At 46.9% G+C, this 25,766-nt stretch overlaps 1 protein-coding gene across 6 annotated transcripts in view; it reads right to left on the reverse strand.

Moving 5' to 3' along the window:
- Nucleotides 1–1,862: 1,862 nt before the first annotated feature.
- NT5C2 (5'-nucleotidase, cytosolic II) overlaps nt 1,863–25,766 on the reverse strand; it is a 56,456-nt gene continuing 32,552 nt past the window's right edge. For all 6 annotated transcript variants that reach the window (XM_031597555.2, XM_031597556.2, XM_090145439.1 and 3 more), the window contains 15 exons: nt 15,632–15,749; nt 14,138–14,233; nt 13,029–13,120; nt 12,793–12,850; nt 11,976–12,069; nt 10,962–11,015; nt 9,869–9,952; nt 9,178–9,219; nt 8,082–8,189; nt 7,834–7,900; nt 7,059–7,229; nt 6,280–6,331; nt 5,971–6,031; nt 5,249–5,425; nt 1,863–5,128 (listed from right to left, as the gene is read on the reverse strand). In XM_031597555.2, the coding sequence (XP_031453415.1) occupies nt 4,871–5,128; nt 5,249–5,425; nt 5,971–6,031; nt 6,280–6,331; nt 7,059–7,229; nt 7,834–7,900; nt 8,082–8,189; nt 9,178–9,219; nt 9,869–9,952; nt 10,962–11,015; nt 11,976–12,069; nt 12,793–12,850; nt 13,029–13,120; nt 14,138–14,233; nt 15,632–15,749 (1,532 nt within the window). In that variant the 3' untranslated portion in view covers nt 1,863–4,870. The remainder of the gene's footprint in view (nt 5,129–5,248; nt 5,426–5,970; nt 6,032–6,279; nt 6,332–7,058; nt 7,230–7,833; nt 7,901–8,081; nt 8,190–9,177; nt 9,220–9,868; nt 9,953–10,961; nt 11,016–11,975; nt 12,070–12,792; nt 12,851–13,028; nt 13,121–14,137; nt 14,234–15,631; nt 15,750–25,766) is intronic.

Raw genomic sequence — 25,766 nt, forward strand, 5'->3', positions numbered from 1 at the left:
TAAGTGCCTTTTTGTGCGGGTGGAGCAGGCACCTGCAGGAAGCTCAGCTGCCCGTGACACCCACGGACACATCGCCCTGTGCTGCTCCCCAGCTGCAGGCCCAGTTCCAGAGATGAGGTTGGCACTGGTGGGACTCTGGCTCAGTTCAGCTCAGAGGAAAGGAAACCAGAGGCGGCTTTGTGAGGGGCTGCCCCCCGACGAACATCCCGTGTAAGTACCTGCCCTAAGGACAGCACAGCCAGCTTCTCCAGGACTGCTTGGGACGTGCATCTTCCTTGTGCTGAAATAGACTGTAGAGATCATTCCCACATGAAAGATGTACCATATTTTATATGCTGTCTAATACACATCTGTGGTTTTAAAACCAGTGCCTATGTACCAGTTGTTGCGTTATCCAATGCCAGTAGGAAGCTGGGACTGGCGGGTGGGGAGCAATCTATAGTGAAAGAGAGAGTGCCAAAGAAGTGCCCGGTCCCTGGTGTCCTCGGTTACTGAGAGTTGATTGTTGTTGAACTAACAAGCTTAACAAATGGGAGTGGGAACCAGGCATCATTGCATGGCATTGAAGAGGGAGCGGCCTTCATCCTGACCTGACAGGCAGAGCCCTGCACTGTGGGCTGGGGAGCTGACCCCACCCTGCTCCCCGGCGTCCTTGGTCCATCAGCTGCAGGGCCCTGCACTGTGATCCCTGAGATAGCACCAGTGCAGGGGGACACTGCTGCCTTCTTGGTGTTCTGCTCTTGTCCTGGGGCTTGTCCTCATGCTCTTCTGTTTTCAGTTTCATGGTCTTGTCCTCAAGGCTGTACCCAGGCGAGGGGACACAGCTGCCTGCTGCAGATCCACAGTGGTACGGTTGAGCTTCTCGTGTTGGATTTGTGTAGATGCTGTTGTGTTAGGAGCTGGCTGGGCCCTGGGTGTGTTCCCTAGAGCAGGCCTGGGTGCAGGTGGTGGAGAAAAGTTTTCTTGGGTCAGTAGCATCAAACTCTACCAAAGTGACAGTGTCCTTCTTGTTATCCTCATGTCAGACCGTAGGGATTTTGCACCTTGCAGATAAGGTACTCGAGCTACTGCTTTTCTGGCTACAGTTGAAAAATTTTGTGATCTCTTCTGAGGTTTTCCTTCAGGCCCTGGTTTCCTTCAGATAGAGCCTATAACGGAGTCCTCCAAAGCTCAGTTCCTGAGCACTTCTCCTTTAGTCTTTCCCCGAGGTGGGCCTGGGCTTGGGCTGAGCAGCCTTTAGTTGGAAGTGCCAATACTGAAGGAACGCCTTCGGGTTTTGTCCAAAGATCAGTGTGGGAGTACAGCGGGGCTCCTGGTGACTGCTCTGCAGCCAGGCCTGGATCCCTTTACCCAGTATTTGTGCTCTGTCCGTGTGCATTCAGCTGAGCAGCTTGCTTTGCACCTGGATGCCAAATAGATTGAACCCAAGTACTTGAGGGCACCTTCCTGTGTCACGGGGAAACCACGAGTTGGTTCTCTGCAGCCGGTGGGCTCTGAAACCAAAACCTTTCTCCTGCATTCAGGAGCCTGGCACAAACCATCAGCTTGTTCTCCCAGCAGAGCTTTGTGCCCATGCCCAGCGCGTGTTCGGGGTGGCTGAGCCCAGCGCTTCCCTGTCCCTCCCACGTCCCATTGCCCATCGCACGTGGTCTTTGCTGACTGTATCATATTGTACATTATGTCGGGTCTCCGGAGTTGTAGTGTTCTGACTACAGTATTTCCATGTGTGTACATAAACCTGAGTAAGCACAACTGAAATCATGAATGAAGTGTATACGTTTCATATACTGATTGTCATACAAGTGAATTTTATAATTATTCTAATTTTGTTGTAGATTTCCAATCTTTCCTATTTATTTTGTACCTGATTTATTTGTATATTTTGTGATTTTGTTTAAAAGCGTTTTGTTTATTTCTGTTCTTCTAGATAAATGATGATTTTTTTTCTGTTGGACATTCCAGTTTATGCATTTTTCCCTCCTCCGTTCCTCCCCCTGTTCCAAAGGGCCAGCTGTTGGCACGTGGGTGGTGGGGCTGATGGCGGGGACCCTGGCCCCAGATCTCCGCTGATCAGGAATTGCTGTTGGCGCTGGGCAGCCTTTAACTCCTCAGCAGTTGTCAGGAGCCATGGAGAGGCCAGATCATGTAGGGCCAGGTTGTGTTCTTTGCACTGGGGTCTGAGGGCCGTCCATTCTGCAGCCGGGGGTGGCAAAGGCAGTGGTACCTCAAGGCTGATGGCCTTTTTCTTCCTCCAATAAAAGTCCCTTATTTACAACATGCTTGCCATACATCACATTTGTTTTTTGGGAAGTGGGAACACCATCTGCTTGGCCCTACCTCGTTCCCACTGTGTGTTGTGCAGGGTCTTGGAGTGGCCAGACTAAGAGTGTCGAGGAGAGGAATGGGGCAGGAGAGCCTGGGGCAGGGGAGGGCACAAGAGGCTGGGAAATGGGGATGGGTTTGCCTGCCCGTCCTGGTGCAGGAAAGGTCTGGCTGCATCACAGCCAACTCTGCACTGGCTAAAGTTAGCAGAAAAAGGGTTTTATTGACTGATGAGACCCCAGCTTTTTTCCTGCACTGTAGTGTGACTGAGGCGGTGCTGGCAGCACCCAGGATGTACCCACCATCTGTGCATGTGTTCTCTGGAGCAGCAGCTGTGTGGTTCCAGCATCGAGGACCGGGTCACTGTGAGCGGCTTATGAGGAGTGATGGTCCCACAGGTGGGTGCTGGTGGAGCAGTCACACCCAGCCCTTTTGGTGGAGAGACACCTGGGCATGGCACAGGGACTGATAGCCTCTGTTAGCTGTTGGACATTCCTGATGGCAGCTGCACTGGCTGTCATGTGCTGTCTGAAATTCTTTACTCAGAGGGAGGTGAAGCTCTGGCTCTGGTGCCCAGAGAGCTGTGGGTGCCACATCACTGGATGTGCCCAAGGCCGGGTTGGATGAGGCCCTGGTCAGCCTGAACTGGTGGTGGCACCCAGCTCATGACAGGGCGGTGAGACTGGGTGGGCTTTAAGATCCTTTCTGACCCAATGGTTCTGTGATTCAGAGCCCGGTAAGGTAGGATGAGGGAGAAGGGCCTGGCAGGCTCTGCCTCTGCTTTCCCACCAGTGAGTGGGGGCCAGATACCTTCCATTGCTCCAGCCTTGCAACATCTCCCTGTCACTGGCAGAAATAGCCCTGGGCTGGGAGCAAGCTATTTGTGGGACTACAGAGGCAGAAGGAATGTGCAGAGCTCCCCACACCGCCCTGCTCCCAGCCTCATGCCCTCTCCAGCTGCTGAGCTAAAGCCTGAAGAATCCAAGTGGCTCTACTTGGAGAAATGATTGTTAAACATAGCAAATCCCAGCATGGCCTTCAGTGTGAGGATGCAGGGTTGGCTCTAGCATTCCCCTCCAGCTGGGGCTGTTTCCCACCTGCTGCCCCCCACACCACCTGCTGCCCAGTGCAGGCCAGCCCTCAGCCCAGCACCGTGCCACAATGCACCAGGCACTTCTTAGAAACATCATGGTTTATTGACTTGAACAACTGCCACTTCAGTAGCAGCATTTCCTGCTCAGAGGGTGGTGATGTGTATTATTTTTATTTTCTCCTAAGGTACTTTAAAATAGGGGGGGGGGGAAGAAAAAAAGAAGATTAAATGCGCTTATGGTACTGAAACAACAGTCGAATTCATTACAAGAGGGCCCCCCCACTGTAATCCCTTCACATGTGAACGGCACAGGCTGGAGTCAGGAAAGCTGCATCCAGAACAGAGAGAAAAACCAGCAATGGCAGAACCACACCATCAGCCACACCGGTCCCCACATTGCAGCCATGAGTCACCCCCTCAGCCAGGACGCAGCATCACTGTGCTCTGCACCGGGCTAAAGGCAATGGAGCTGTGGGTGGATGAGAGCCTCCTGCCCAGCACTGTGGCATACGCTGTTTTCTATTGCAGGGCAGAGCTGCATGTCCAGCAGCATGCTGGAAGACAGCAGACTGGGCCCTTCACTTGCGGCTGGTTTTGTCTTTGGGATGCTGAGCAGACACAGGTCAGGAACAGGCAGCGAGGAAGACAAGCCAACTAATGTAATGCTAAAGCGGTAGCTTGAAGCTGTGGGGTTAATATTTACTGTTGGAAGGACAGGAGTTGAGTTGAGAACACAGCGTGCGGCTCCGCTGTTTGGGAAACGCGCTGGCAATCAGGCACTGAATGCTGCTGATGAAAGAGTGTGAAACAGGGAGGGGACAACACCACCTACAAACTGAAATGTGTACAGCTGCAAAATGCACGTAAGAGCCGGAATCCTGCTGCTATCTGTGATGGACGGAGGAACTGAACCATTCACAGGGAGACTCTTGCCAAGCAGGGGTGGACGTGGAGCTGGAAGCCACAGCAGTGCCCTGGCTAACATGGTGGGGTTGGTTTGAATGCAGGAGAGCAAAGGGCGGCAACCCAACGGCAGGAGTTAGATTGTTGTGTTTCCTGCAGGGCTCAGCACATCCCTTCCTCCTCCACATGAATGTAACAAATGGCAAAAACCGTTTACAGGACACCGTTCGAATGGAAACACATCATGAGAAAGGAAAAATCATGCAGCATCCCCAAATGGAATGGGAGCAGCATTACAGCACGGGCAGGCAGTGCCATCTGAGTGCACCACCCAGGCAGATCCATCAGCTTGTTGAACCGTCTGCAGAACTGAAAACAAAGGTCTCCTCCTGATTAGTGTTAATTTGTTGAAAGTTTCCGGCCGCTTTCAAAATGTGCCTTTGCAGGAATCACACACCCCCAACCCATCACCCCAAGGGCCCCAACATAGGAATCTCCTCCTGATCACTGCTAGAGTCACGTTATCTTCAGAAATGCTTTACTTTTTCCTTCTTACTCTTCTTCCTCCTCCTCCTCTTCCTCCTCCTCTTCCTCTTCCTCATCGTCATCTTCATCATGGCAGTGTGTGATTTCCTGAGGTGCCTGGGGGAAGAGGTTGGGCGGTTTGATCTCACTGATGGAGCGGGTCAGTTGGTGCCGCTTGTAGTCAGAATCTTTAAAATCCACCGAGGTGCGATTGCGCGTGGCCATGGGCGACTCCTTCTCATTGATGTCCACATGTGTGTGTTCTACCGTGGACTCGTGTGGCATCTAAAGGTGTAAGAGAGAGAGGAGATGGCGAGGTAACCAGAGCACAAGCCATAGAACATGCCACCCCATCCTCCCAGTACTGCCAGCTCATGAGCGTGCTCCCCAGTGCCTGCAACTCACCAGGACGTGGGCGGCTCTGAAGAGGTAGCTGAAGGGGTAGTAAAGGAGGTTGATGAAGGAGGCTGCATAGAGGTCGGCGTAGCGCATCACCTGGCTGGCAAACAGTGTCTGCCGGGAGCCACTGCGGAAGAGGCTCCCCATCATCCCGTAGCACATGTCCATGTCATGGGTCACTTTCTACAAGCAAAGGGTAGGTTAAATCCTGGCCTCGGCACGCGGCAGCGCAGAGCTGACCCAGCCTCAGCATCACTGAAGGCTGGGGGCTACGTGAAGCCTGCAAGGATCTCCAGTGAGCTTTTGTGTGCTCTTATCCCAAGGCATCAAAGCACAGCCGGGCCCCAGCTAACAGAAGGGAAGGCAGCAGCGGCACCAGGGCCAGCACCCGCCACAGGCTGGGACCTCGCATACAGGGCTGGCTGAACCAGAGGCTGCGGCCCCTTCAGGCACACATCAGCACCCTGCTCTGCAGCAGTGAGCACTGTAAGTAGGTGCTACGTACATGAGGAAGGAGACCCTATTCCAGACCAGGCTGCCTTTCAGGAGTGCCAGTGACACCAGTGAGCTGGGAAGCTCCTCCGTTTGCGTCCACAGAAAGAATGGCTTTGCAAAGCCTGCCATGCCCACCCAAAGGCAGAGCAAAGCATTTCAGGGCTGAGCAGTGGGTCGGGTTGTCAAGCCCTTTGGGATCCAAAAGGATGAAAAGGGATTTTTATGGTTGGTACCTTAATGCGTCTCTGGATGGAGCTGATGTCAGGGCGTTCATTGCTGCTACTGTCCAGATGCCTAGTTACAGGCGAGAAGGTAAATACATGCTGTGAAAAGCCTTTCAGAACCAGATGTTGTGAGATGGGGGCTTAGGGAGGGAGGCTGGTCTGGAGGGGAAGATTGGTGTCAAGGGAAGAACCCAGGCCTGAGGCAAAGCTCTGGCAGCAGTGCTGCCAACCCAACCCCAAGGGTTCATCAGAGCCACGCATTAGCTGTTGCTAGGCTGGGAGAGGCAGCAGTACACTTGTCAGTGTTTTAACACTCACTTGTATAACTCGGCCAAGAAGATGTCCAGGCTCTGCAACTCTTCAAAAAGGGCTGGATAATCCAGAAAAGAAAGGGGGAAAAGGTAAGTTTAACCTCAAAATGAAAGGGCTGAAAGCAAATGCACCATCCTGCCCGCATGACCGTGGTGGGGCATGTTATCACAGCCATTGTGCAGGGAGAGGGTTCGATTGTGCTCTATGCCACCAGCTGAGCTCTGGGCTTGATTTCTGGTTGCCACTTCAGTTTTTGAGACTGAACCTTCACAGCCCTCACAGAAACCTTCCTACCACTCATGGGACAATGTGCATAACCCCCAGACCGACTCACACATCAACATGCAAACCTGGGAGAAAAGCAGTAGTGCTCAAGGATGGGAAACAGCACTTTGGTAGCAGAGGGAGGAAGAGGATGAGGAAGGAAGAGGAAGCACCTGGTAAGCAGGCATTCCCTGCAGACTGGAGAGCAGTCATGGCTCGGATAATACAGGGACAAAAAAAATGGCTATCTTGTTAGATACTTTTTACTAGAGAAACCATGGCACTACAGAGACAAAGGAGTTTTGGGAACAAGGTTATGGATGAGCTCAACACCAACCAGCAGCAGTTTCTCCCCTGGCCAAGTCAAGGCTGAGTGATCACAGGCAAAAAACCTGGGACCCTGTGAGCAACCCAGCTGCTGCACCAACACCCCGTCCCAGGGAAGAAGGATCTAAGGTGGGTTTGGGAGAAAGGTTGCAAGACTGTGATCTCTCCCCTGTGCCCCCCTGCCCCCTGCTGACCGCTTTTGTCAGTCCAGACGTGTAGTTCCTGTGCCAACTCTGGGATCACTAGGAAGGTCCTCCAGCCCTGGCGCTTCTTGGATTTGAGGATGTCTCCGAAGATGTGGTCTCCAATGTACAGAATATCCTTCCCTTTAGCCCCCAGCAGGTCACAGACTGTGTCTGAGGAGCCTGAAACAAAGAACAGACTGGCTCAGAATGAGGAGCCAAAGGGAAATGCAGGGCTCCATTCTGAGGACCAGGGTTAGGGATGCAGCTGCTTCATTTTCCTCCTAGAAATCTCCAACTGCTAAACTCAACAGGGCACTGCACACTCACCTTCCCTTGGAATATGCACACACCTTCATACAAATGTAGCAGAGGGACCTTGCAGTCCTGGCCATGTAACAGTTATGGAGCCCAGGGCATTATGGACAGCCCTGTGCAGCCATTGCATTTCCCTGGTGCAGCCACTCTGTGCAGCATTCCCAGCTGTCCTCACTGCTGTCAACAGGCCCAGCTGCATCTCTCCCCACTCCCTGCCCTGCAGTGGCATTTCCCAGGTCCTCCCTAGCAAGGAAGGGAAGGGCATTGAGGAACAGCTCTCTTTCTTCTCAGCACTGAGCAGCACTAGTTTTTTTGGCACAAAAGGCACAGAATGATGTGTTTCACGAAACACAGCCCTGCCTAGATTCTGGCATAGCACCCAGCCACCCCGCATGAGTCCTCATGAGTGGATGAAGGCCACCAGGGCACGTCAGAGCAATTTCACAGAACAAGAAGTGTTCTGTCTCACCTCCAGAATACACAATGCCGTGCTGCAATGGGCCAGTGTAGGTACCAATCTTCAGCTTTCCAGTCACCTGAAGGAGGAGATACTGCATTAGTAAAGAACAGCTGATGCTCCGGGTCTTTTCTGTCCCACTCTTTCTTTACTCTCTGTTTCTAGGGCAGGTCCAGCCTAAATACAGCACTGCCCGCTCCCACTAAGAGACTGTATATGAGCCCCTCCAGCCTTTGAGGTGCCCTCCATGTAGTGCTCACCGTGTCCACCTGCCGCAGCACAGTGCCTTCCCCAAAGAAGAGGGGTTTCCGTGCATCCACCAGGATCAGGTCAAAGTAGGACTGCCATGGCCGATGGGCACTCCCAGGCTGCAAAAGCAAAAACAAACCCTAGAACTGGGTACCACATAAACAATCACAGGGAATTTAACTGGAGCTGCCCACAGCCATAATGTTTCTACACAGCTGGTCCATCTCCCATTTCGTGCCTCTGTTACATGACCCTTGGTTGCCATCTCCTAGAGCACTCATTTGTGGCAAAGCCATCCCAGCCCAGCAGCAAAAACTGAGAAAGGAAGGAGAACTGCAATGAACAGCCATGTCACAGCACAGCTGTTGTGCAGAGGGATGCACTAAATGACACTGCTGACACAATTTCTGAATGTGGCTTCAGCCTTCCAAGAACACACTGATACACTTGCCCAGAGCTGGAAAATGCCTGGACTCTATTCTACAGAGCAGAGTTCCAAACCACAGCCCTGCCTGATGGACTCCAGGCGTGATTTCCCATGTTCTGAAAATTCTCCCTACTGTGTTCAGTGCGCAGTGTGAAAATGCATCTTTTGAATATGAGACAGTCTCCTAATGAGAGATGGAGAAAGTAGTATAAATTCAGCTCCTAAGCCTCTCTCCAAAAGTTTCAGGGCTGAACTTCATCCTCACGACACCAGGAAACTTTTGGAACTACCATAGCAGAGGCACAACTAGGCCATAAAAGAAAGATTCTGCTGTTTAACACAACTCTTTCCCTTCCATCAAGACATTTTTTAACAAGACATTGTATAAGATTAGGAAGAAATCTGGCTGTAAAATGCCACAGCTAAAATGCGTTAATGCTAAAATAATGTTATCACTAACATAGATTATTGTTTGAGACTAGATGATGCCTCTTTTCTCTTTGTTATACTGTATTTGCTTTGATCCTATTCAAATAGGGCGCTAAACAGCAAGCATATTTTAACCAGATTAAAGCAACTAATCCCAGGCAGCTGATGAAGCAGGATTAAAATGCTTTCCAGCTACACAGATAATTAGGCACATCAACTCGTTTTGGAACTACAGTCTAGAAACCACATACCTTTGGTCCGTGTGGAAAGTCAAACAAGTAAGTCATGATTTTCTGAAAGACAGAAAGTATTCAAAGTTGTATTTTTTAAGTAGTTAATAAAAATATACTTTTCTGCTTTTGTCTTTTCAGGCTACAAAACTTTATTTTCAGCATTTACAGGAAAGTAGCCTAAAGTTTGGAGACAGAATGAATAGATTGGCCTTAAAGTGAAAGGAAATAAAATGGTGGTTTTTATAATCAAAGAACACATCTGCCTCAGGAATCTGCATATTGCTTCAGCTCTTGCAGTGCTTTATAACGGCATGTGATCCTTCAGTTTAGCAATGTGGCAACATTCTGACATTCAGCCAGCAGCACAGCGACACAGCCTGCTCTGGCTCCTGGCCTCTTCAAGATCATGGGTTTGGTGACCTCTCCCCACTAAGAACTGTCTCACTTGGAAGAGCAGATTGTCACTTTCTCTTTCACCTTCTTACTCACTTAGGAACAGAGGCACAAAGCGACTTAAGCCAGGCCTACCCCAGGTCAGTAACCAAGCCAGGACTATAAAAGAGAAGTCTCACCACCTAATTGGCATTCACCACTAAATCATCCCAGTTCAGAAAGCACCCAATTCCCCACCTGCCAAATCCCATACACTAGGTGGGTGGCTTTTGTTTATTCCATTACATACTGATGCACCAGTTCACACAGCACTTACATCTGTGTATTTGTAGTCACTGTTTGTCACAAGAAACACCTTCCCAACTTCGTTCATGCGGCTCAGCAGCAGTGGCAGCTTCCCCTGCAAGTCAGAGGACAGAACAGTTAGACACAAAGACACAGAGCTACACCATGGGCAAAACACAGCTCAGCTGTGATCCCATCAGTCAAAACAAGGAAGACACTGCTACCACCACCCTCCAGCCCCAGATCTCCTCCCAAAACGGGCCCACAGGAGGTGAAATCTGAGCTCGCATGAGCCACGAGTTGGAGTGTATTATGATTCCAACCTCAAATTAGCGAGAATTTATTCCTGGAGCTATTTTTACAGAATCGTAAATCTTAGGGCTGTTGCCAGAAGAGCTGATTACCTCACAGTACGGTTTCCTAAGAATTTTGCAGGCATGTAACTAGATACAAGGTTAACTGCTTTAAAGTGGTATTCCACCACCAAAGGAGGAGCCCACAGAGATCATTTAAACTGAATGATAATTATAAAATGATGGGTCCACAGGGGCCCTGCACACTGCAGAGGGCGAAAGTAAGGGAGCCACCGGAGCTTGCTCAGTTAGATGTGCTGAATACATATTTTAGGACTTATCAAAGTGCTGGGCTTTGGTGGGCGTCTCAGGATTTTCCCCTCAATCTGTCATTGTAAGAGCTGTGTAATGCTTTTGCTGGATGGTGGAGGAATACTTCTGTTTCAGCGATACTCGTGTGTTACTTTTAAAAAGAGGTCTGCAGCAGAGGATTGCTTGGGCAGAGAAAACGTGAGCGAGGGACTACAGCTGCTTTCAGCATCAAAAGAAACAACGTAAGCCTGGCCAGCATATCCACCTGTGTCCCATGACAACATTTCCTCTGGCTTTTATATTTTACGTAAAAACGCGCACGTGAATACGAAATCACGTGGATCACTGGCTCAGAATAAAGGCTGCGTCCGAACTTTCCACTTTGTCTTTGGTTATTACAATAGAAATCACAGCGTTATCTGTTTTGTGATGTAGTAAAGCAAATCAGCGTATTTACTTCTTGCCTGCTTGCTCAGTACAGAATGTCACGTGGCACAAGTGAAGCAACTTCACACTTACATCTTTCACCACGTACTTTTCCAAATTCTCAAGGGTCTTCTCCTTGAGCGATCCCTGAAATAGAAACAATAGAATCCAGTGAGGTGATGGAAACTTATGATGTAGGAGACATCACAGTAATGCCAACTTTCACACTTCAAAATGCTGTGAAAGTACAAACCAGGGCGAATCTGAACCAGTGACTCTAGAGATGAGAGGCTTTGAGTAGCAGGGACCATCACAAACTCTGTGATCCATCGATTCCCTCACCATGGTAAATAATCCACTTCAACAGCATTTTAACCCTTTCAGATGGGAATACAATAGAAACAAACAAAAAATAGATTTGCCATAGCAAACAAGACAGTCAACGACCTGTCTCCAACACTGACCACCATAGCGGCCAACTCCAACATATAACATTGCATAAGGAAAGAAAAACAGATTCCCAACTTCTGCATGACTCAAACAATCAAAAGTACAACTGTGAGCAGAAATCTCCTGTGACAGTTCCCCATCCCACCCCAACAGACTCTTGAATGAGGAAGAACAAGAAGATCAGGTCCTGAACGAGGCGTTAATGCTCACAAGATCTACATTCTAAATTTGCACACAAGTCTGCTGAAAAATGGCTTCCTCTCTGATGAATTCTATTTAATGCAGCTAGCTTTTAGACAACATAAGATAATACCATTGTGATATACTGACAATAAAATTGCTTTTTTTAAAATTGTGACAATGTGAAGTTGTGAACATTAAATGCAAATATCCTCATGGTAATACATTCTAAAACCCACAAATTATAGCAAGGAAATGGACTCTAGGCACAATAAAAAGAACTAGGAAGCCAGCAGAGATAATACTGCAGTGCCAGAGACCTTGACTTGCTTGCATAAAACTGCAGTTTATTATTTACTCACTAGGTGGCAAAGCAAGGCTCTTGCCCAAAAGTGGAATATCTTAACTGAAGAGTTAGAAACCAGTCCCTCTAACTCATTTATGACTACTGATGTCTCGAGGAGTTCTTGCAATCACCTTGTAATGAACCCAGTCAACAGCATCTCTGACATCTTGGAACATACTCCTGAATGACATGAAGAGGTCTCCATCTTTAAACCCTGTTTCACAGCTGTGGAGAGAAAGAGGTGGTTGCAGTAGCCAATTGCAGGGTTCAAAACGTATGGAGCATTTTTATCTTACCACACTCATTTCTTATTGACCCCTTTACTGCAGCAATGGATACATTACATGATTAAACTTTTCATTTCCTGTCACAAAACATGCAAAAATGACCCATCACGGAAGTCAGCTGCACAGTAGCACCCAGACCTGCAGCTTGTTTTTATGTTTACATCTATTTGAAAGCTAGGAAAATACATACATTGCTGAAATAGCCTTTTAAACTACACTGAATATTTCACTTTTGATTACACAAAGTCCTCAATTATAACTTGTGGTAACTGGCTGAGGAAACTCAGCCTCTCAGTTACCTGCTCAAACATGGATCCAAAGGACATGGGTTGAAAATGAGCTGTGCAGTGGCTGTAATCATCCTTTAGTATGTATGTGGTCTTAGAAACTGGCCCAAATACCAGTGTCAGCCAGTACAGTGACACTGGCATGCCCTATGAAGGAGACCCACATAACCAGCCTTGGCTGCACACACAGAGCATCTCATCAGCACTAAATCCCTTAATATCAAAAGAATAAGAGGTCTGAACATTTCCCCACTGAAACCACTTGAGAGGCCTCCAGTGATACTAACAGCAGGTGCATCTCTATTATATATATTGCATTTTATAACAACAATCTTACAGTATTATCAGCATGTCTAACCAGAGGGGACACATACCTAGTGTACCGGTCACAATTAGTAAAGAAATCCACGAGGCAAGCCAACAGGTAGGTCTCTGTGAAGAAGAAAAGCAAGACTTTAAAACAAGGATAATACCATGCAGCCAGCTAAATCTGGGCCCTGTGCATGAAAGAAGAAAGTTCGTGCAAAAACAAATAAATCAAACAGCTGAGTAAGACATTAGCAAAGCTTTACAGGCTTCAAAGATACAGGGACTGTCACATGGGACTCACCTGGTAGATTGAACAATGTGTTCAGAATGTAAAACCTATCTGTGTCATCCCTCTGGATAAATTTGTTCGGATATTGATCCCGTGTTTCAGGCCTGAGAACAAATAAGGTGGAACAGAATGAAGCCTCAAAACTTACTGAGGATACAGTGTGCTGACCTGCAGAACATAGCTTTAGTAGGGTCCATTAGCAAGTAGTATCTCTGTGCTTTAACCAACACCTAGCTTTCCTATGTGCAGTAGCAAAACAGCACCCACTGCATGTCACTGTCCTTGTGCTGGCTGCGGCAGCACTGGGCACAGAGCCCTTATCCTGAGTCAGCAAAGGAGCCAAGCCCCCAGAGGGAAACTATGGTCAGGAGTCCACAACTCGACCTTAAGCCCCATGCTGCTGGCTATGAGTATGCCTTACATCATCTGCACTTTCATTGTTTGCTTATCTTAAACTTTCCCCCACTTTCCATGTGCCGTTGAACACCCCTCTGAGCAGCTTCCCGCAGGGCTGCACTGCAGGAGTCTTGCCTGGGGCCTGCTGCAATTAACTGGCAGTATGGTGACGACTAAAGTCACTCAATTGTTCTTGTTCCCTTCATTTCTGGAGCTTCTGAAGATCACCTTTGATTCGAGGAGGAACTCGACTGCATTCATAAAGTCTTTTATAAAATGTTGACCTCCTGCTACAGGGACTTACATGCCTGCAACGACAGGCTCATCACCTTGAGGCCCCGGAGCTGGCTCTTGCTTGCCTTCCATCCCTCTGCCTTGCAGGTAGGAGGGGATTTGCTGGGATACATCAAGCTCGCAGCACTGCAGCCCCCTCTGCTTCCCTAATCACCTTCTCTGGGGCACAAGGAAAGAATGGCATGCAATGCATCACCGAACCATAGAATCATAGGGGTTAAAGTGACCTCTGGAGATCAGCAGAGGTTCCTTACAGCAGGTTGACCAGGAAAGCATCCAGGCAGGCCTTGCATAAAGACTTCTGGCTGCCTCTGACCTTAGGCCCTTGAATTTTCTTAGACGCAGCATCGGAAGTCTTCACAAGTCCTTATGCAACGGATGCCCTACAGATCACATTAAGTCAAAAAGAGCGGTCAAGAGCAAGCACTCACCCTCTGAGGAAATTAAAGCCATGTGCACACACCAGGAGGTTTCCATAGGCATCAACTTTCAGCAGGTTTCCATAGTGGGTATCAAACACCAGGCCTCTGTTAAGAAAGCAATTAAAGATATGAAGCAGAGAGCAGTGAAAGCGGTGACCATTTCAATACCAGCTCTTTTCAATGCCAGCTCTAGAGCAGCTGGCTTGCTTGGCAGGGGGCATCAGACCAAAGCTGCTTTTTTTGTGCAGATGAGCACTCACTTTTTACCTGGGTGCAGGTATGCAACAACAATGCCCTGCATTGCCAGGGTAAAAGATACAGCTGATCTGCTCTGCGTGGACTTGAAAGTGGAGCCGTTTAACCTGGTACAGGCTTAGCTGTGCATTTACCAGGACCTCTTCTACAGGGTCACGAATCTGACACTTGCGCTTGTGGTCACTGACAGCCCTGCTGGGAGTTGGGATAAGGGAATTTCTCCTCTCCTTTTCATCTGTCGGTCATAGACAGAGCCAGATGGAATATATAAGTATGGCACAGAATGCTTGGGACAATTTTTCCAAGTCCAGCAAAACTCCGTCTCACTTATTTATTATCTTGCACCTGAGAAAGCAGCCTTCCCACAGATACACCCTTTCCGGCCCTTCTCTGGGATGAATGGGAGGGATTTAAGGAGTCTTCATGACATGATCATAATGTTTTGTTATGGGTATGGGAGCACACAGCACCAGTCTCAGTGTAAATCATGCAGGCAGGAAGGAAGGAGGCTGCCAGACTAAAACTGGAGCACCAAGCTTCTGCTCCAATCTTTTATAAAAAAAAAAGCCCCAGAGGAGCCAAAAGCAAAATCCAGCAAAGACACAAGTGGAAATGGCTTAAAGGCACCGAGCTAGGTTAAATGCCTTTAAAACAAGCAACATCCTTTTAATTTCTGCTACCAACAGACAAAAATGTAAGAATTCAGTAACTCTGCACCGCTAACTTGATTTTCCACGTTTGATTCATCTAGGCAAGTGGACTGGATCAGTCCCACTTTTATTGCTGGTTACCATCAGCTTAATTTTTCAGGATGTCTCATGCACCAGGATGCTGCTGCGTCTGGTTTGACAAAACCAAAGGAAAACACATTAATTCATTAAAATAATTACAGAAAAATGTTCTAAGACTTTCTGGCCTCATGGATATTAGCAGCTCCTTCTTCCCAAGCTTTGATTTTGCTTTTGTTCCAGGTCCCATTGTGTCTCTGCTGTCTTTGCTTTGAAAGTTATTTTTGGACCGTGACTTCAGCAGCCTCTCCTGCTCTCCTTCTCCTTGCTAGCATGGACTTCAGTGCGCAAAGGCCTTCCATGTACCGGAGCAGTTCACTCCTTCCCCGTGACCTGTGGGCAGTCACAGGCTTCAAAGGCACAACTCTGAACACCTGGCCTCAGTGTGTCACCTCTGAATGTAACAGAACAAGTAATCAAGGCCTTGAGCAGGCTGGGTTGGTATCTGTTAGTCATTTACCTGGTAGGGAATGCAGGATCATACACAAAATTGAGCAGCTCATGAGGGTATCCAATGGAAACTAATCTTTCTACGGTCAGGTCAAATCCAAGAGATTCGTATTCAGGGGATTTATACACTGTACCAAGATGAGATTTCAGTTAGAAAATTTGCACACAGCTAGGGGGTTAAACAAGAAGGCAGTTACAAGTCACGTTCCCATTCGCCCTCCTCCCTCCTCCATGTTACACAGATGCACAAATGCTCCCTCTTCCACCTGCTCAGATCGGGTTTGGTTTGCTGTGATTTCACAAAGCTGGTGAAGAAACCAATACATTTTGGGAACACATGTATTTGTGGTTAGAAAGCCTGAAATTCATTGCTGCTGTGCTACTGGATACAATCCCAAAGCTTAGCACTGTCTTCAGATTTCATCTCAAGGGAATTTATGTTTGCTGCAGACTAAGTTAGCTTGAAGGTAGAGCTGACAACTTAACATACGGTTTGTTTGTTAATAATACCATATGGTACTGTACAAATCTGTTAGCTATTACTCTTGTACCAAAATGCTACTCTTCTAGGCAAACTTGCTGCTCCCACATTTCCTACGAGCTGCTCATCTGTGACACACACCTTAGCTCAATGCAAAATGAATGACTAGTTCAACCAAGTCATTCCTACCTTCAGAACTGTCTTCTTCCTGCAAATGACCTTCCCATGCACTGGAAATGTTACTATTTAATTAGATCGTTAAATGACCATTTAGAAGGAAATTGCTGTGTCTCTGTGACAGATGGAAATCACTGTGTTTCTGTGACAGTGTGTTGACATTTGTTTCATGATACTGTCTTAAATTGGGTCTGAGATATAATGAGGTCAAATATAAGCCTTTTCTTCAACGAGGCCTACTGGGGTTCCAATGGGTCCAGCTGTATCTTGGATTCTTGAGTATGTTGTATTTTACTCAGCTAAGTCTGAAAACATGTAAGTAAGCTCTTTAGAAGACAGACTGCTTTTCCTGAGAGGTAGCTCACACATCTGTGGGCATCACAATGCCTATTAATGCCATTGTCTATACTGCCCAGGTAATCACCACCGTATGTATACTGTGGAATACAGAAGCTCAATCTGAAAGGAGAAAACAAATGCATAAAATACTACAAAAATACTGAAAAGCTAAGAACTATCAAAGAAATAAGGCTCACAGTAACCATATGAAAGGGGTCCCATATCTATTAACAATCCAGAAGTATTCTAAAAGTTCATTTTTCTCATTAAATTCAACACCATTCAAATGCAAAAAGCGAACCAGCAATGTTCTTGAACAGATAACCAAAGCCAAACAATTACCAAGATCTTCAAGCATCATTAGACCAGTGGCAAACATCGTATATCAATAACAAGATATAACATTCAGTGCACGTAGCCTTTTCTGTCCTTTAGGAAAGGAAGGGTTGATTGAGCTACAGATAGGAATAAGCAATCAAAAACTACAGCTAATGAAGGAAGCAGTGACTGACAAGGCAATCCTGGGGAGTGAGCTAGAGTTGGAGGGAGCAAAAGGCAGTTAGGTGATGAACGTTGTGAGAGTGACACCAGAGCATATCTGGAAAAAGGAACTCCTTTGATGCAGGACAGTAGAGATACCTCCCAGGGAAAACAGTGATAAATACACCTGCACGTACTCTCAGAGGGCGAGAGCACGGCAAAGATCCCCATGATGTGAAGCAGCCTTTATTCCCCACTCTGTCCATGCAGCTCACATTACCAATTTATCCATAAGCCATCACTTCCCAAGAAAACATCTCTGCCAGAAATCCCTGCCCCTTCTGAACTCACCAACCGCCGTGGCACGGCCCAGACATAACAGAGCTCAAGGAGCATGCTGGCACCTCCTCTGGACAAACAGAGGTGGTTTGTGAGCTTCTCCAGCAGAATCCTTCCAGGCAAACCACAGGGCTTTCAATCACACAGCCTGTGCATCTGCTCAGTGAACGGCTGACGTGTGGCTGATCGCTTATACCCTCACTCAGCTTCTTTCCTTCTGTATTTCTCTTTCCATCACATTTATCACTGCAAACTTCCACTGAATTCTCTGAGCCTATGAAAATGAGCTGACACACCAGCAGGAAAAAGGCTGCAGAACAGGTTCCATCATTCCAAGTCTCTGCTCAGACAGTACTACAACACGGCTAATCCAAATTTTAATTTCTGTGCAAAGTAATTATTCCCCTTTACCTCTCAAGCTACAAATAGTGCCTCCCTGATTCCTCTTTGAATAAAAGTAACCTACCAGCTCATCCATACCTCATGTCCCTTCCCTATTCTTCTACCATTCCACCATACCTGGAAAATGAGAGCCTTCTTGTTGATATACAAACTACATGGGGACACTGAGCTCCTGCGGATGGGAAAGGGACAACAAGCGCTCCCCAGTTACCATGATACCATCCAAGATAAACTTTCCTTTAACTACATGCAACTGGGAACAGACTGAGAGATGACTGAGCCCACCTGGACTGCACCACAGCACTACACCGCAGCCCGCGCTGCATCAGCCGGTACCAACCTCAGCCCACGCTTCTTGTAAGCTTTGTGAACACCTGTTAAAGCAACGTGAGCTTTCAGGCAAACAAGCAATTCATCTCCTTGAGACCAACATGAATAGGCTAAGAGTACTGCAATGACAGCAGCACATCTGGGGATGATGCACCCGCCACATGCGTTAAGAGACTGCTTAGCCTAGATAAAAAAATGTATTTTAGTATTGTACTCAGTGCTGGCCCCTCTTTCTCATCTTATCTTCAGGCATCCAAGGAGATAAAGAGAGGGCACAGTAGTATTTTCTTCTGCAGTTGGATGATGAAAAAAGTAGCTTAAATCTTCCCAGAAGCTTAAACCTCCCCAGTCCTGAGCCGAAACACAATGGGAAGAAACCCACAGGATGTGGTGCTGCACGAAGTGGGCAGTTTGTCATGCAGTGAATCCTGTGCTCAGCTCTCACCCCTCTCAACAGCCCCATCCCAATGAAAGTGAAGCAGAACCACCACACCGCATCCCCCAGTGCCCTCACCAGCCCGAAGCACACAGGGTGAGAGAACAATCGAAGCATGTGTTTCAACTCACCCCAACCTCCCTTCTGCCTTTTCACTGCTCAATGGCTGCATCTCTGCCACCGTGCCAAGTCCTCTCCTCCAGTGGAAAAGTTATTAAAATCATTTGAGCTTGAATACAGACAGATGCTCCGATGGCTCAGGGTGATGGACACCCCGTGCTTGTGCATTATGTAATTGGGCTTGAGAGAAAACAACCAAATCTTTAAAAAAACTGCAGCCAGCTGACAGCATTTCAGCTTCTCCTTCACACCGCCACTTGCCTTAAAATGACACTAGTGAAAGTTAAAAGCAGGACCCCGGGAGTGAACGCTGCAAGCCTCCGATCTGTGAGGAGTGTTAGGAGGGAGCCGAGCTGGAAGGAGCGGGGTTGTGCAATAAGGTATGCCATTCTCATGCATTTTTGTGGTTGTTTTTACCTTTGCTGCCAAGACACATACAGTAACAATTTTATAGCCCTCCTGAAAAGGAAAAAAAAAAAAAAAAAAAAAAAAGAAAAGGAAAAAAAAAAGATTTCTACAGAGGCTCCAGCTTATGCAAAATGCTGCTGCCAGGATTTTAACTCACATGAGGCAGATGCAGATTCAGAGTGTCACTCCAGTCTTGACGGAGTTACACTGGGCTCCCCTGTTAAAGAAAAAAATCAGACTGATTTTAAAACTGCAACAGCTCTGTGCCACGTGGGACGGTGTCGCTGGAGCTGTGTCCTCGAGTAAGCTCGGCAGCCGACCTGGCAGCTATTCCAAATGCACTTACAGCTGATTTATAGAGGAGGCACAGTTGGTAATCGTGCATCCTCCAGGCAAAATTCTGTCCTCATACCCACAAAGCAGCCTTAGATCATCAGCTCAGTGGTAATTAGAAGGATGAGGCTACACGTGCATTGCCCAAGTGACATAAACCCTTCAGGTTTCTCTTGGACATGGAGCAAGTGACTCAAGAAAGGGTCTTGTGCTCTTTTGGGGGCTTTGCCATTATTGCCCATCCCTCAATTGGTGACAGAATGCTGCTGTCAGGGCGCTCCACTTCTTTCACAGCATGAAACACCTGCACATGTCAGTGCAGGAGACCCGGGAGACTGAGTCAGGAGCTACTCTGGGAACCTGAGAAGAGAATTTTGCCCTCCCAGCAAGAGCCTCAAACATGGAGTCGGTCTGATGCAGCACATCCAAATTCAATCGTGCCCTTTAACACTTATGTTTACATTTGAGCTTCTAAGTGTAAAGCATTGAGGAATGAACCAGTATCAATCCTGCATACTGCTGCAACCTACTGCAGTGCTCTGGTTCGCAAGCACACACAGGAAGAAGACCTCTTTGTAACTTACAGGTATGCATGGAGTAATCAGAAATAGCTTTTGAGATCAAATTGGCACTAAATGCAAAGCTGGGCAAGTTGGAACGACGTTGCAAAAAGGACCCACAGAAGTATGCACACCTCTTGGAAGGCTGCTCTGAAGATAAGTGTTTAAAGCTTGTAGCTGAGGGAGGTGGCAGCGTTTCTAATGGCTCAGTTTAAGCTGTGGAGAGAAGAAAGCCTTTAAGGGCTGCCCATTTCTTTCCTTGATCCTCCTCCCCACATACACATTTTCAATTCACAGGCAGGGCAGCTTCTCACGGTTCCTTGAAGTGTCACCCCTTCGTCCCCTCAGCCAGCCCCTCCAGGCTGAGAGCCTCAAACAGCCCCAGCTGCCCCCTGCATATAGTGCCCAACCTGCCTGCCCCAACACCTGAACACATTCTGGCTCAAATGCAGGTGCTGAGAGCACTGTCCATGTGGGCTTTTCGTCCTTGGCCCTGGTGGCTGAGATTTGGGATTTGAAACACTTTAGCCTTCCCTCACATCTTTGGCTGGCAGATAGAAACTACAAGACTTCCTAATTTCAGGTGTTCAGATAAGCATTTCTCAAACTACAGGTGATGACCTCCTCTGATGGCTTGCAAGAAGCTTAAGGAATACTCAATCTTCAGAAATTCTACCCGCTATCCGGGTTCTCTGGAGATGACAAGATAAGTCAAAAAGCAGACAGATAACGTGAAGGGTTGAGCCTTGTCTCTGAAGCACGGGAAATGCAGCCCAATTACTTTGTGTTAAGTCTTGAAGAACTGAAAGTGAAATAACTAGAAACAGGTTATTTCAGCTGCTGCCTATTCCCCAGTGGCCGGGGCATGCAAATCCGGCAGTTAGGACCTATATGGGCAGGTGGGAACAATAGCCAGGTTTCTGTACTTCTATACAGGCACAGCATGCATAATTAAGCTTGTGCAAACACATTTCTGAAATTACACACACCGCATGTAAAGAGCAGGATCAAAGTTCTGCTGATCTGAAGTATCAATCACATTCTGAATTGCATCACAAATACATATCAGTAATACATCGTTATCAGTGTCGTGCTGATGAAAAATGCTTAGTTAAAGCCTTGAGAATCGAGATGTCCTTCCACAACCCATCCCTCGTGGCAGTAAAAATACCTATGAAACCTACCCCACCATGGTCTACCACATGGGATCTTGCGTGAGCATCCCAGATCAGGACAGATCTCTCCCCACTGTTCTCCACTCTGTCAGCACTTTTTCTGCACACAGCCCTGACACCAGGCACACAGACCCACGTACCACTGTGATGTACCACCAGATCTCTGATGTTCCACACAACCACCACGTGTTCTGGCACTTCCAATTGAGAACCCAGAAGGAAACTGAGCAACCAGTCCCAGAGGTGCTTGGCACACTGGACTTAATTAGAAAATAAACCCCACTGAAGCGACAATTCCAATTAAACAGATTAATAAGCACTGGGCAAGCGTTCTACAGAGCCATGGTTCGAGGAAAGCCTGTCTCAGCTGTAGGCCCAGAGGTCTGAGGCTCCCCAGACATAACTAGATAATGATCTTAATTTACACACCAAACCCCTTATTGGGAATCTATTACCATCAGTTTGCACACACAATTATTAAAGAATAGGATTCATGCTCTAGGATAAATATGACATCAGCTTGTGTTGAGGGGCCTTTTCTAACCAGGGTAGCTGGCCCTGAAAATGAAGTCTGAGCACTGTGCTACTTCTGCCATAGTAAATGCAGGCATTTCACCTCCCAGCATCTCCCCCCCAGCACAGGGAGAACACAGACACACACAGGAAGGCCTGGTTGTGCAGAGCATGGATCTCAGGCCACCTCCGCCCAGCACAGCATGAGGAGATGGGCCTGCTCTGCCTCACAGTGCTGGGGGCCCACATCTGTGCTGTGCTGACCTGGGTGCTCAGTGCCTGCAAACAAACTGGTAAACGTGACTGGTCGTAACCTCAAGAAATCCCAAGGGACAGCTCGTACCTTTTAAGCTAGGAACGTGGTGAATCACCCAACTGTCGTTTGTTTATGGACTTGGCTGAACTGTGACCATAAGGGATTCGTCTGAGGTCAAAACAAGTTGAAAAACAGCCAGGAATAGAACCCAGCTCTCTTCAATCTCACTGATTTTAACTACTAGACCATAAACAAAACCACACTGTATTATGTAAAACAAAACTGTAATATTTCAGCTTCTATTTAAATTGAGATTGAACAAACAAAATGGCTATGAGCAGCCAATTTTTCAAATTGAAATGGGGAGAAATCACTGTCATATTGATCATAATTTTCATTTATCCAAATAAACCCAATTAAACATAGCCTGTTCTGTGCAGCAAGACAAAGCTGAGCTTTAAGCGTGCTTCAATACTTGATGCACCTCTTCTATTTCACTAGAAATTACATATTTGAGGAGATCAGCGAACAAGACCTCGACAAAACCTCCAGCTGTATTTTTGTATGCCTCACACACAAGCTGCTCTCTGTGCATGAAGAGCCAATCTTGCACTGAGCCCTGTGCAGCCACAGATGTTTCTGATGGTGAATCTGGTAACAGGAAGCAAGGCAAGAGTCACTGAACATTGGAGGGCTAAGCCAATGCTTATCTGAGCTTCTCAGTGCCCCTTCAGATAGCCCAGTGCTGATTTTGGGTGGTAATCAGAGCACACCTACAGAGGAAAACAAAGGCACTGCAGTCCGCAACTGCAGCAGTGCCCATAAAGCAGCTCGGCACCCACTCTGCAGCCTCAGAGTGATGGAAAATTCCTTACCTCTAATGCTTCTGCACACATTCCCAAGTGCACAGCACAGCTTTCAGCTCTAAAACCTCTAACCTGGAACTGTATCAGCTCTTGTGCTCCCTCTCTGCATGCTAAAAGGATCTGTAAAGACCGCATTTGTTGTTGCTCTGAAGACTGACCCACCATTGTATGATCAGCTTGGCTCTGAATTGCTGGATTTGTACATTTCAGATTGCTTTAGTGCTGTGTTTCTACTTGTTTAAGACTAAAAAAAAAATGTTGTCAAGTATCATCAGCTTTAACTCTTCCTAAAGCAGGTTTGTTAGTGCTCTCATTGGTAAATGCTAGATATTTTTAGCTTTCTGCTGCTGCATTTTGTTTGCCTTTGATGTAACAAAGATTGGGGCTGTTTGGATATGCCTCAGAGGCCAGCAAAACAGAGCTTCATCTTGGAAACATTGCTTCTACTGAATAAAAATGCATGGCTTGAGGTAACAACAGCACTGAGGTGACATTCTGCATGTAGAGAGAAACAATTCAGACGGACTCTGCATTTCAAGAAAATTCAATTTGTCAATTTTAATCGTTGGTATAACATTCCTTTGTTCTGGAATAGTATTTTAAAGATGACTGCACAGTCACCTGTTCTTTAGGGGAATTTTTTTTTTTTACAGTTTCCCTGGCACAAGAGAATCTTTTTGTGCTTAACGAGTGGCCTTCATAATTCACCTCTCTCAGATACAGCCCACTGGGAGTCATAATCCCATAATGGAAATATCCCACCATTTCCATGGAAACAAACTACTGTGCCAAAATATGGGCTTAGTGTTCAATAAGGACTTCCTGAACAGGGAAGAAATAGTTGCATGGGCTTCATGTTGAAAAATAATTTGGCTGCATCTAGAAATAAAATGACTTAAAGGCACAGCAGCCATTTATAGTCTATATCTAAGGCATTATTCAGGCGTAGTAGCATTCAAGCAGATGAGACTTGTTACTTCTCTCCATATCGTTTCTACTTGCTTACTGATGGCCTTGCTACCTTCCTTTTGGATATGATTTTTAAAACAGAAGGAAACAAAACTCAAGGTTGGTGTAGGAGTCTCAAAGTCAGGTGTTCTCCACATCCATCTCCCCCAGCTCTATCACATTCAGTGCCAGACAATATTCACTTAAGAGAGGGGTCCTCTAAAGCTACACTTTTAATTTGTTTAACAGTGTGCACCTGGGCATATATGTAGCACAAATGCCCATGCCATCAATGAGCCACATATACAAACTTTTCTGCCACGTGCTAAAATAAAGCATTCACAAAGCACTACCACACATGTGATTCGGAGTTAAATCCTTCTGTGCACTCAGCTTTGGTTCCTCCTACAGAGAAAGCTATCTGCTTCATCACTGGGGTATTTGCAACTTAATAGTACTTCTATTGTGGTATTGAGATTACTAGATAAGGGCATCTATTAGATTGAAAAATACCTCCACGCTTCTATCCGTCTGGCAAAAGCAGGAACTGCTGACCCAGCCAGTGTTATTTCCATGTTCTTGACAGCAAGAGCAGAGTATCACAGCCTTTGAAACCTTTCTTACACTGTGAGGACTTGTTCTCCCCACAGCTTTTGTTTAATGCTCCAATTCTTCAAGAATCCACTGACGGCTGATGAACAGTTTGTCAGGAGGTGATTTACTGGGACAGAGCATGCAACATGTGCTTTTTCCTCTCCTCATTTCCAATGCCAGCACACTGAAAAGCCACAGCTCCAGATCTTGGGTTTGCTGCAGTACGCAGCTTTACATGGACAATCTTCTGCAGGCAGCCACCCAAGGAGAGCAGGGACAACAGTCACCCTTAGCACTGCACTGGTATGTAAAAAATATCTAGCTCAAAGCATACTGAGAACAACTCGACTACTCCATCTGCCTTCAGCTTTAAAACACTAATGGCCAAAACAGCTTCTGAAATCTGCAAAATCTGCACCTGTTAAAACTGACACATGCAAACATGAGAACGTAGACAGCAGATGTGCAAGAGCTAAAGCATCTCTCAATGTCTGCTAGGACAGCTTGAAGGCCACTGTTGTCACATCTACCACTCCCCCTCCCTAGTCACCATACTTCTAAATGACACACAGAGCTGAATTACTCAGAGACCCGGGATAAAAGTAGAACTGCTGAGCTTTCAAGCCCAGAGTCCTTACACTATGATGGAACTGATGACAAACCTTTAACCTAACCAGGAGAGCTCTGTTAGAACATTCGTATTTGAGTTAACAGTAAACATGCAGCAGTGGCATCTGAGCAGAAGAACAAATATTTCTTTGTAGCTGCTTACATTACAAGCTTTGTTAAGTGTTCAGCTCAACCTTTCATGTGTAAAACTCCCACGTTTATACTTTGCTTTTCATCAGCGTAATCCAGAAAGTCGTACACAAGGAACAAATTCGTCAGTCCCATTTCTCAGTTATGGAAACCGAAACATACAAAGTGATACAACTTGACAGAGGTACAAACACTGGATGGACTCAAGAACCAGTTCTCAGCTGCCACCTTTTCTCTCAGATCTGCAGCCAATCCTACTGACTGTTCAGGTGGATCTTTTCCAGAGCTATTATGTAAAGTCAAATGTTTCCAAATAGGTAGGTGTGTAAAACTTCCCTCACCCTCAGACTGCGTGGTTGGTTTAGGCATGAACGTGAGGAAGGGGCCAAACCTGTTTATGCATGTTGCATTTTGGAGCGAGTTGGGAAAGGCAGCCACAAACAATGACTAAAGCTGCCTTTCCCATGTCTTTCCCATGTGATCAGAAGGGAAATGCTGCAGCTGAAAGCATAAGCAATTTTGCAATAAAACATTTGCAGTGCACCAAACCTTGGCATTACACTGGCAATGTTTCCAGGACATGAGCTACATTCCAGATTATGTTGAATTAATCATATTTGCACACAATA

Source organism: Phasianus colchicus, chromosome 8, assembly GCF_987193195.1.
Source record: "Phasianus colchicus chromosome 8, bPhaCol1.hap1.1, whole genome shotgun sequence".
Lineage (NCBI taxonomy): Eukaryota > Metazoa > Chordata > Aves > Galliformes > Phasianidae > Phasianus > Phasianus colchicus.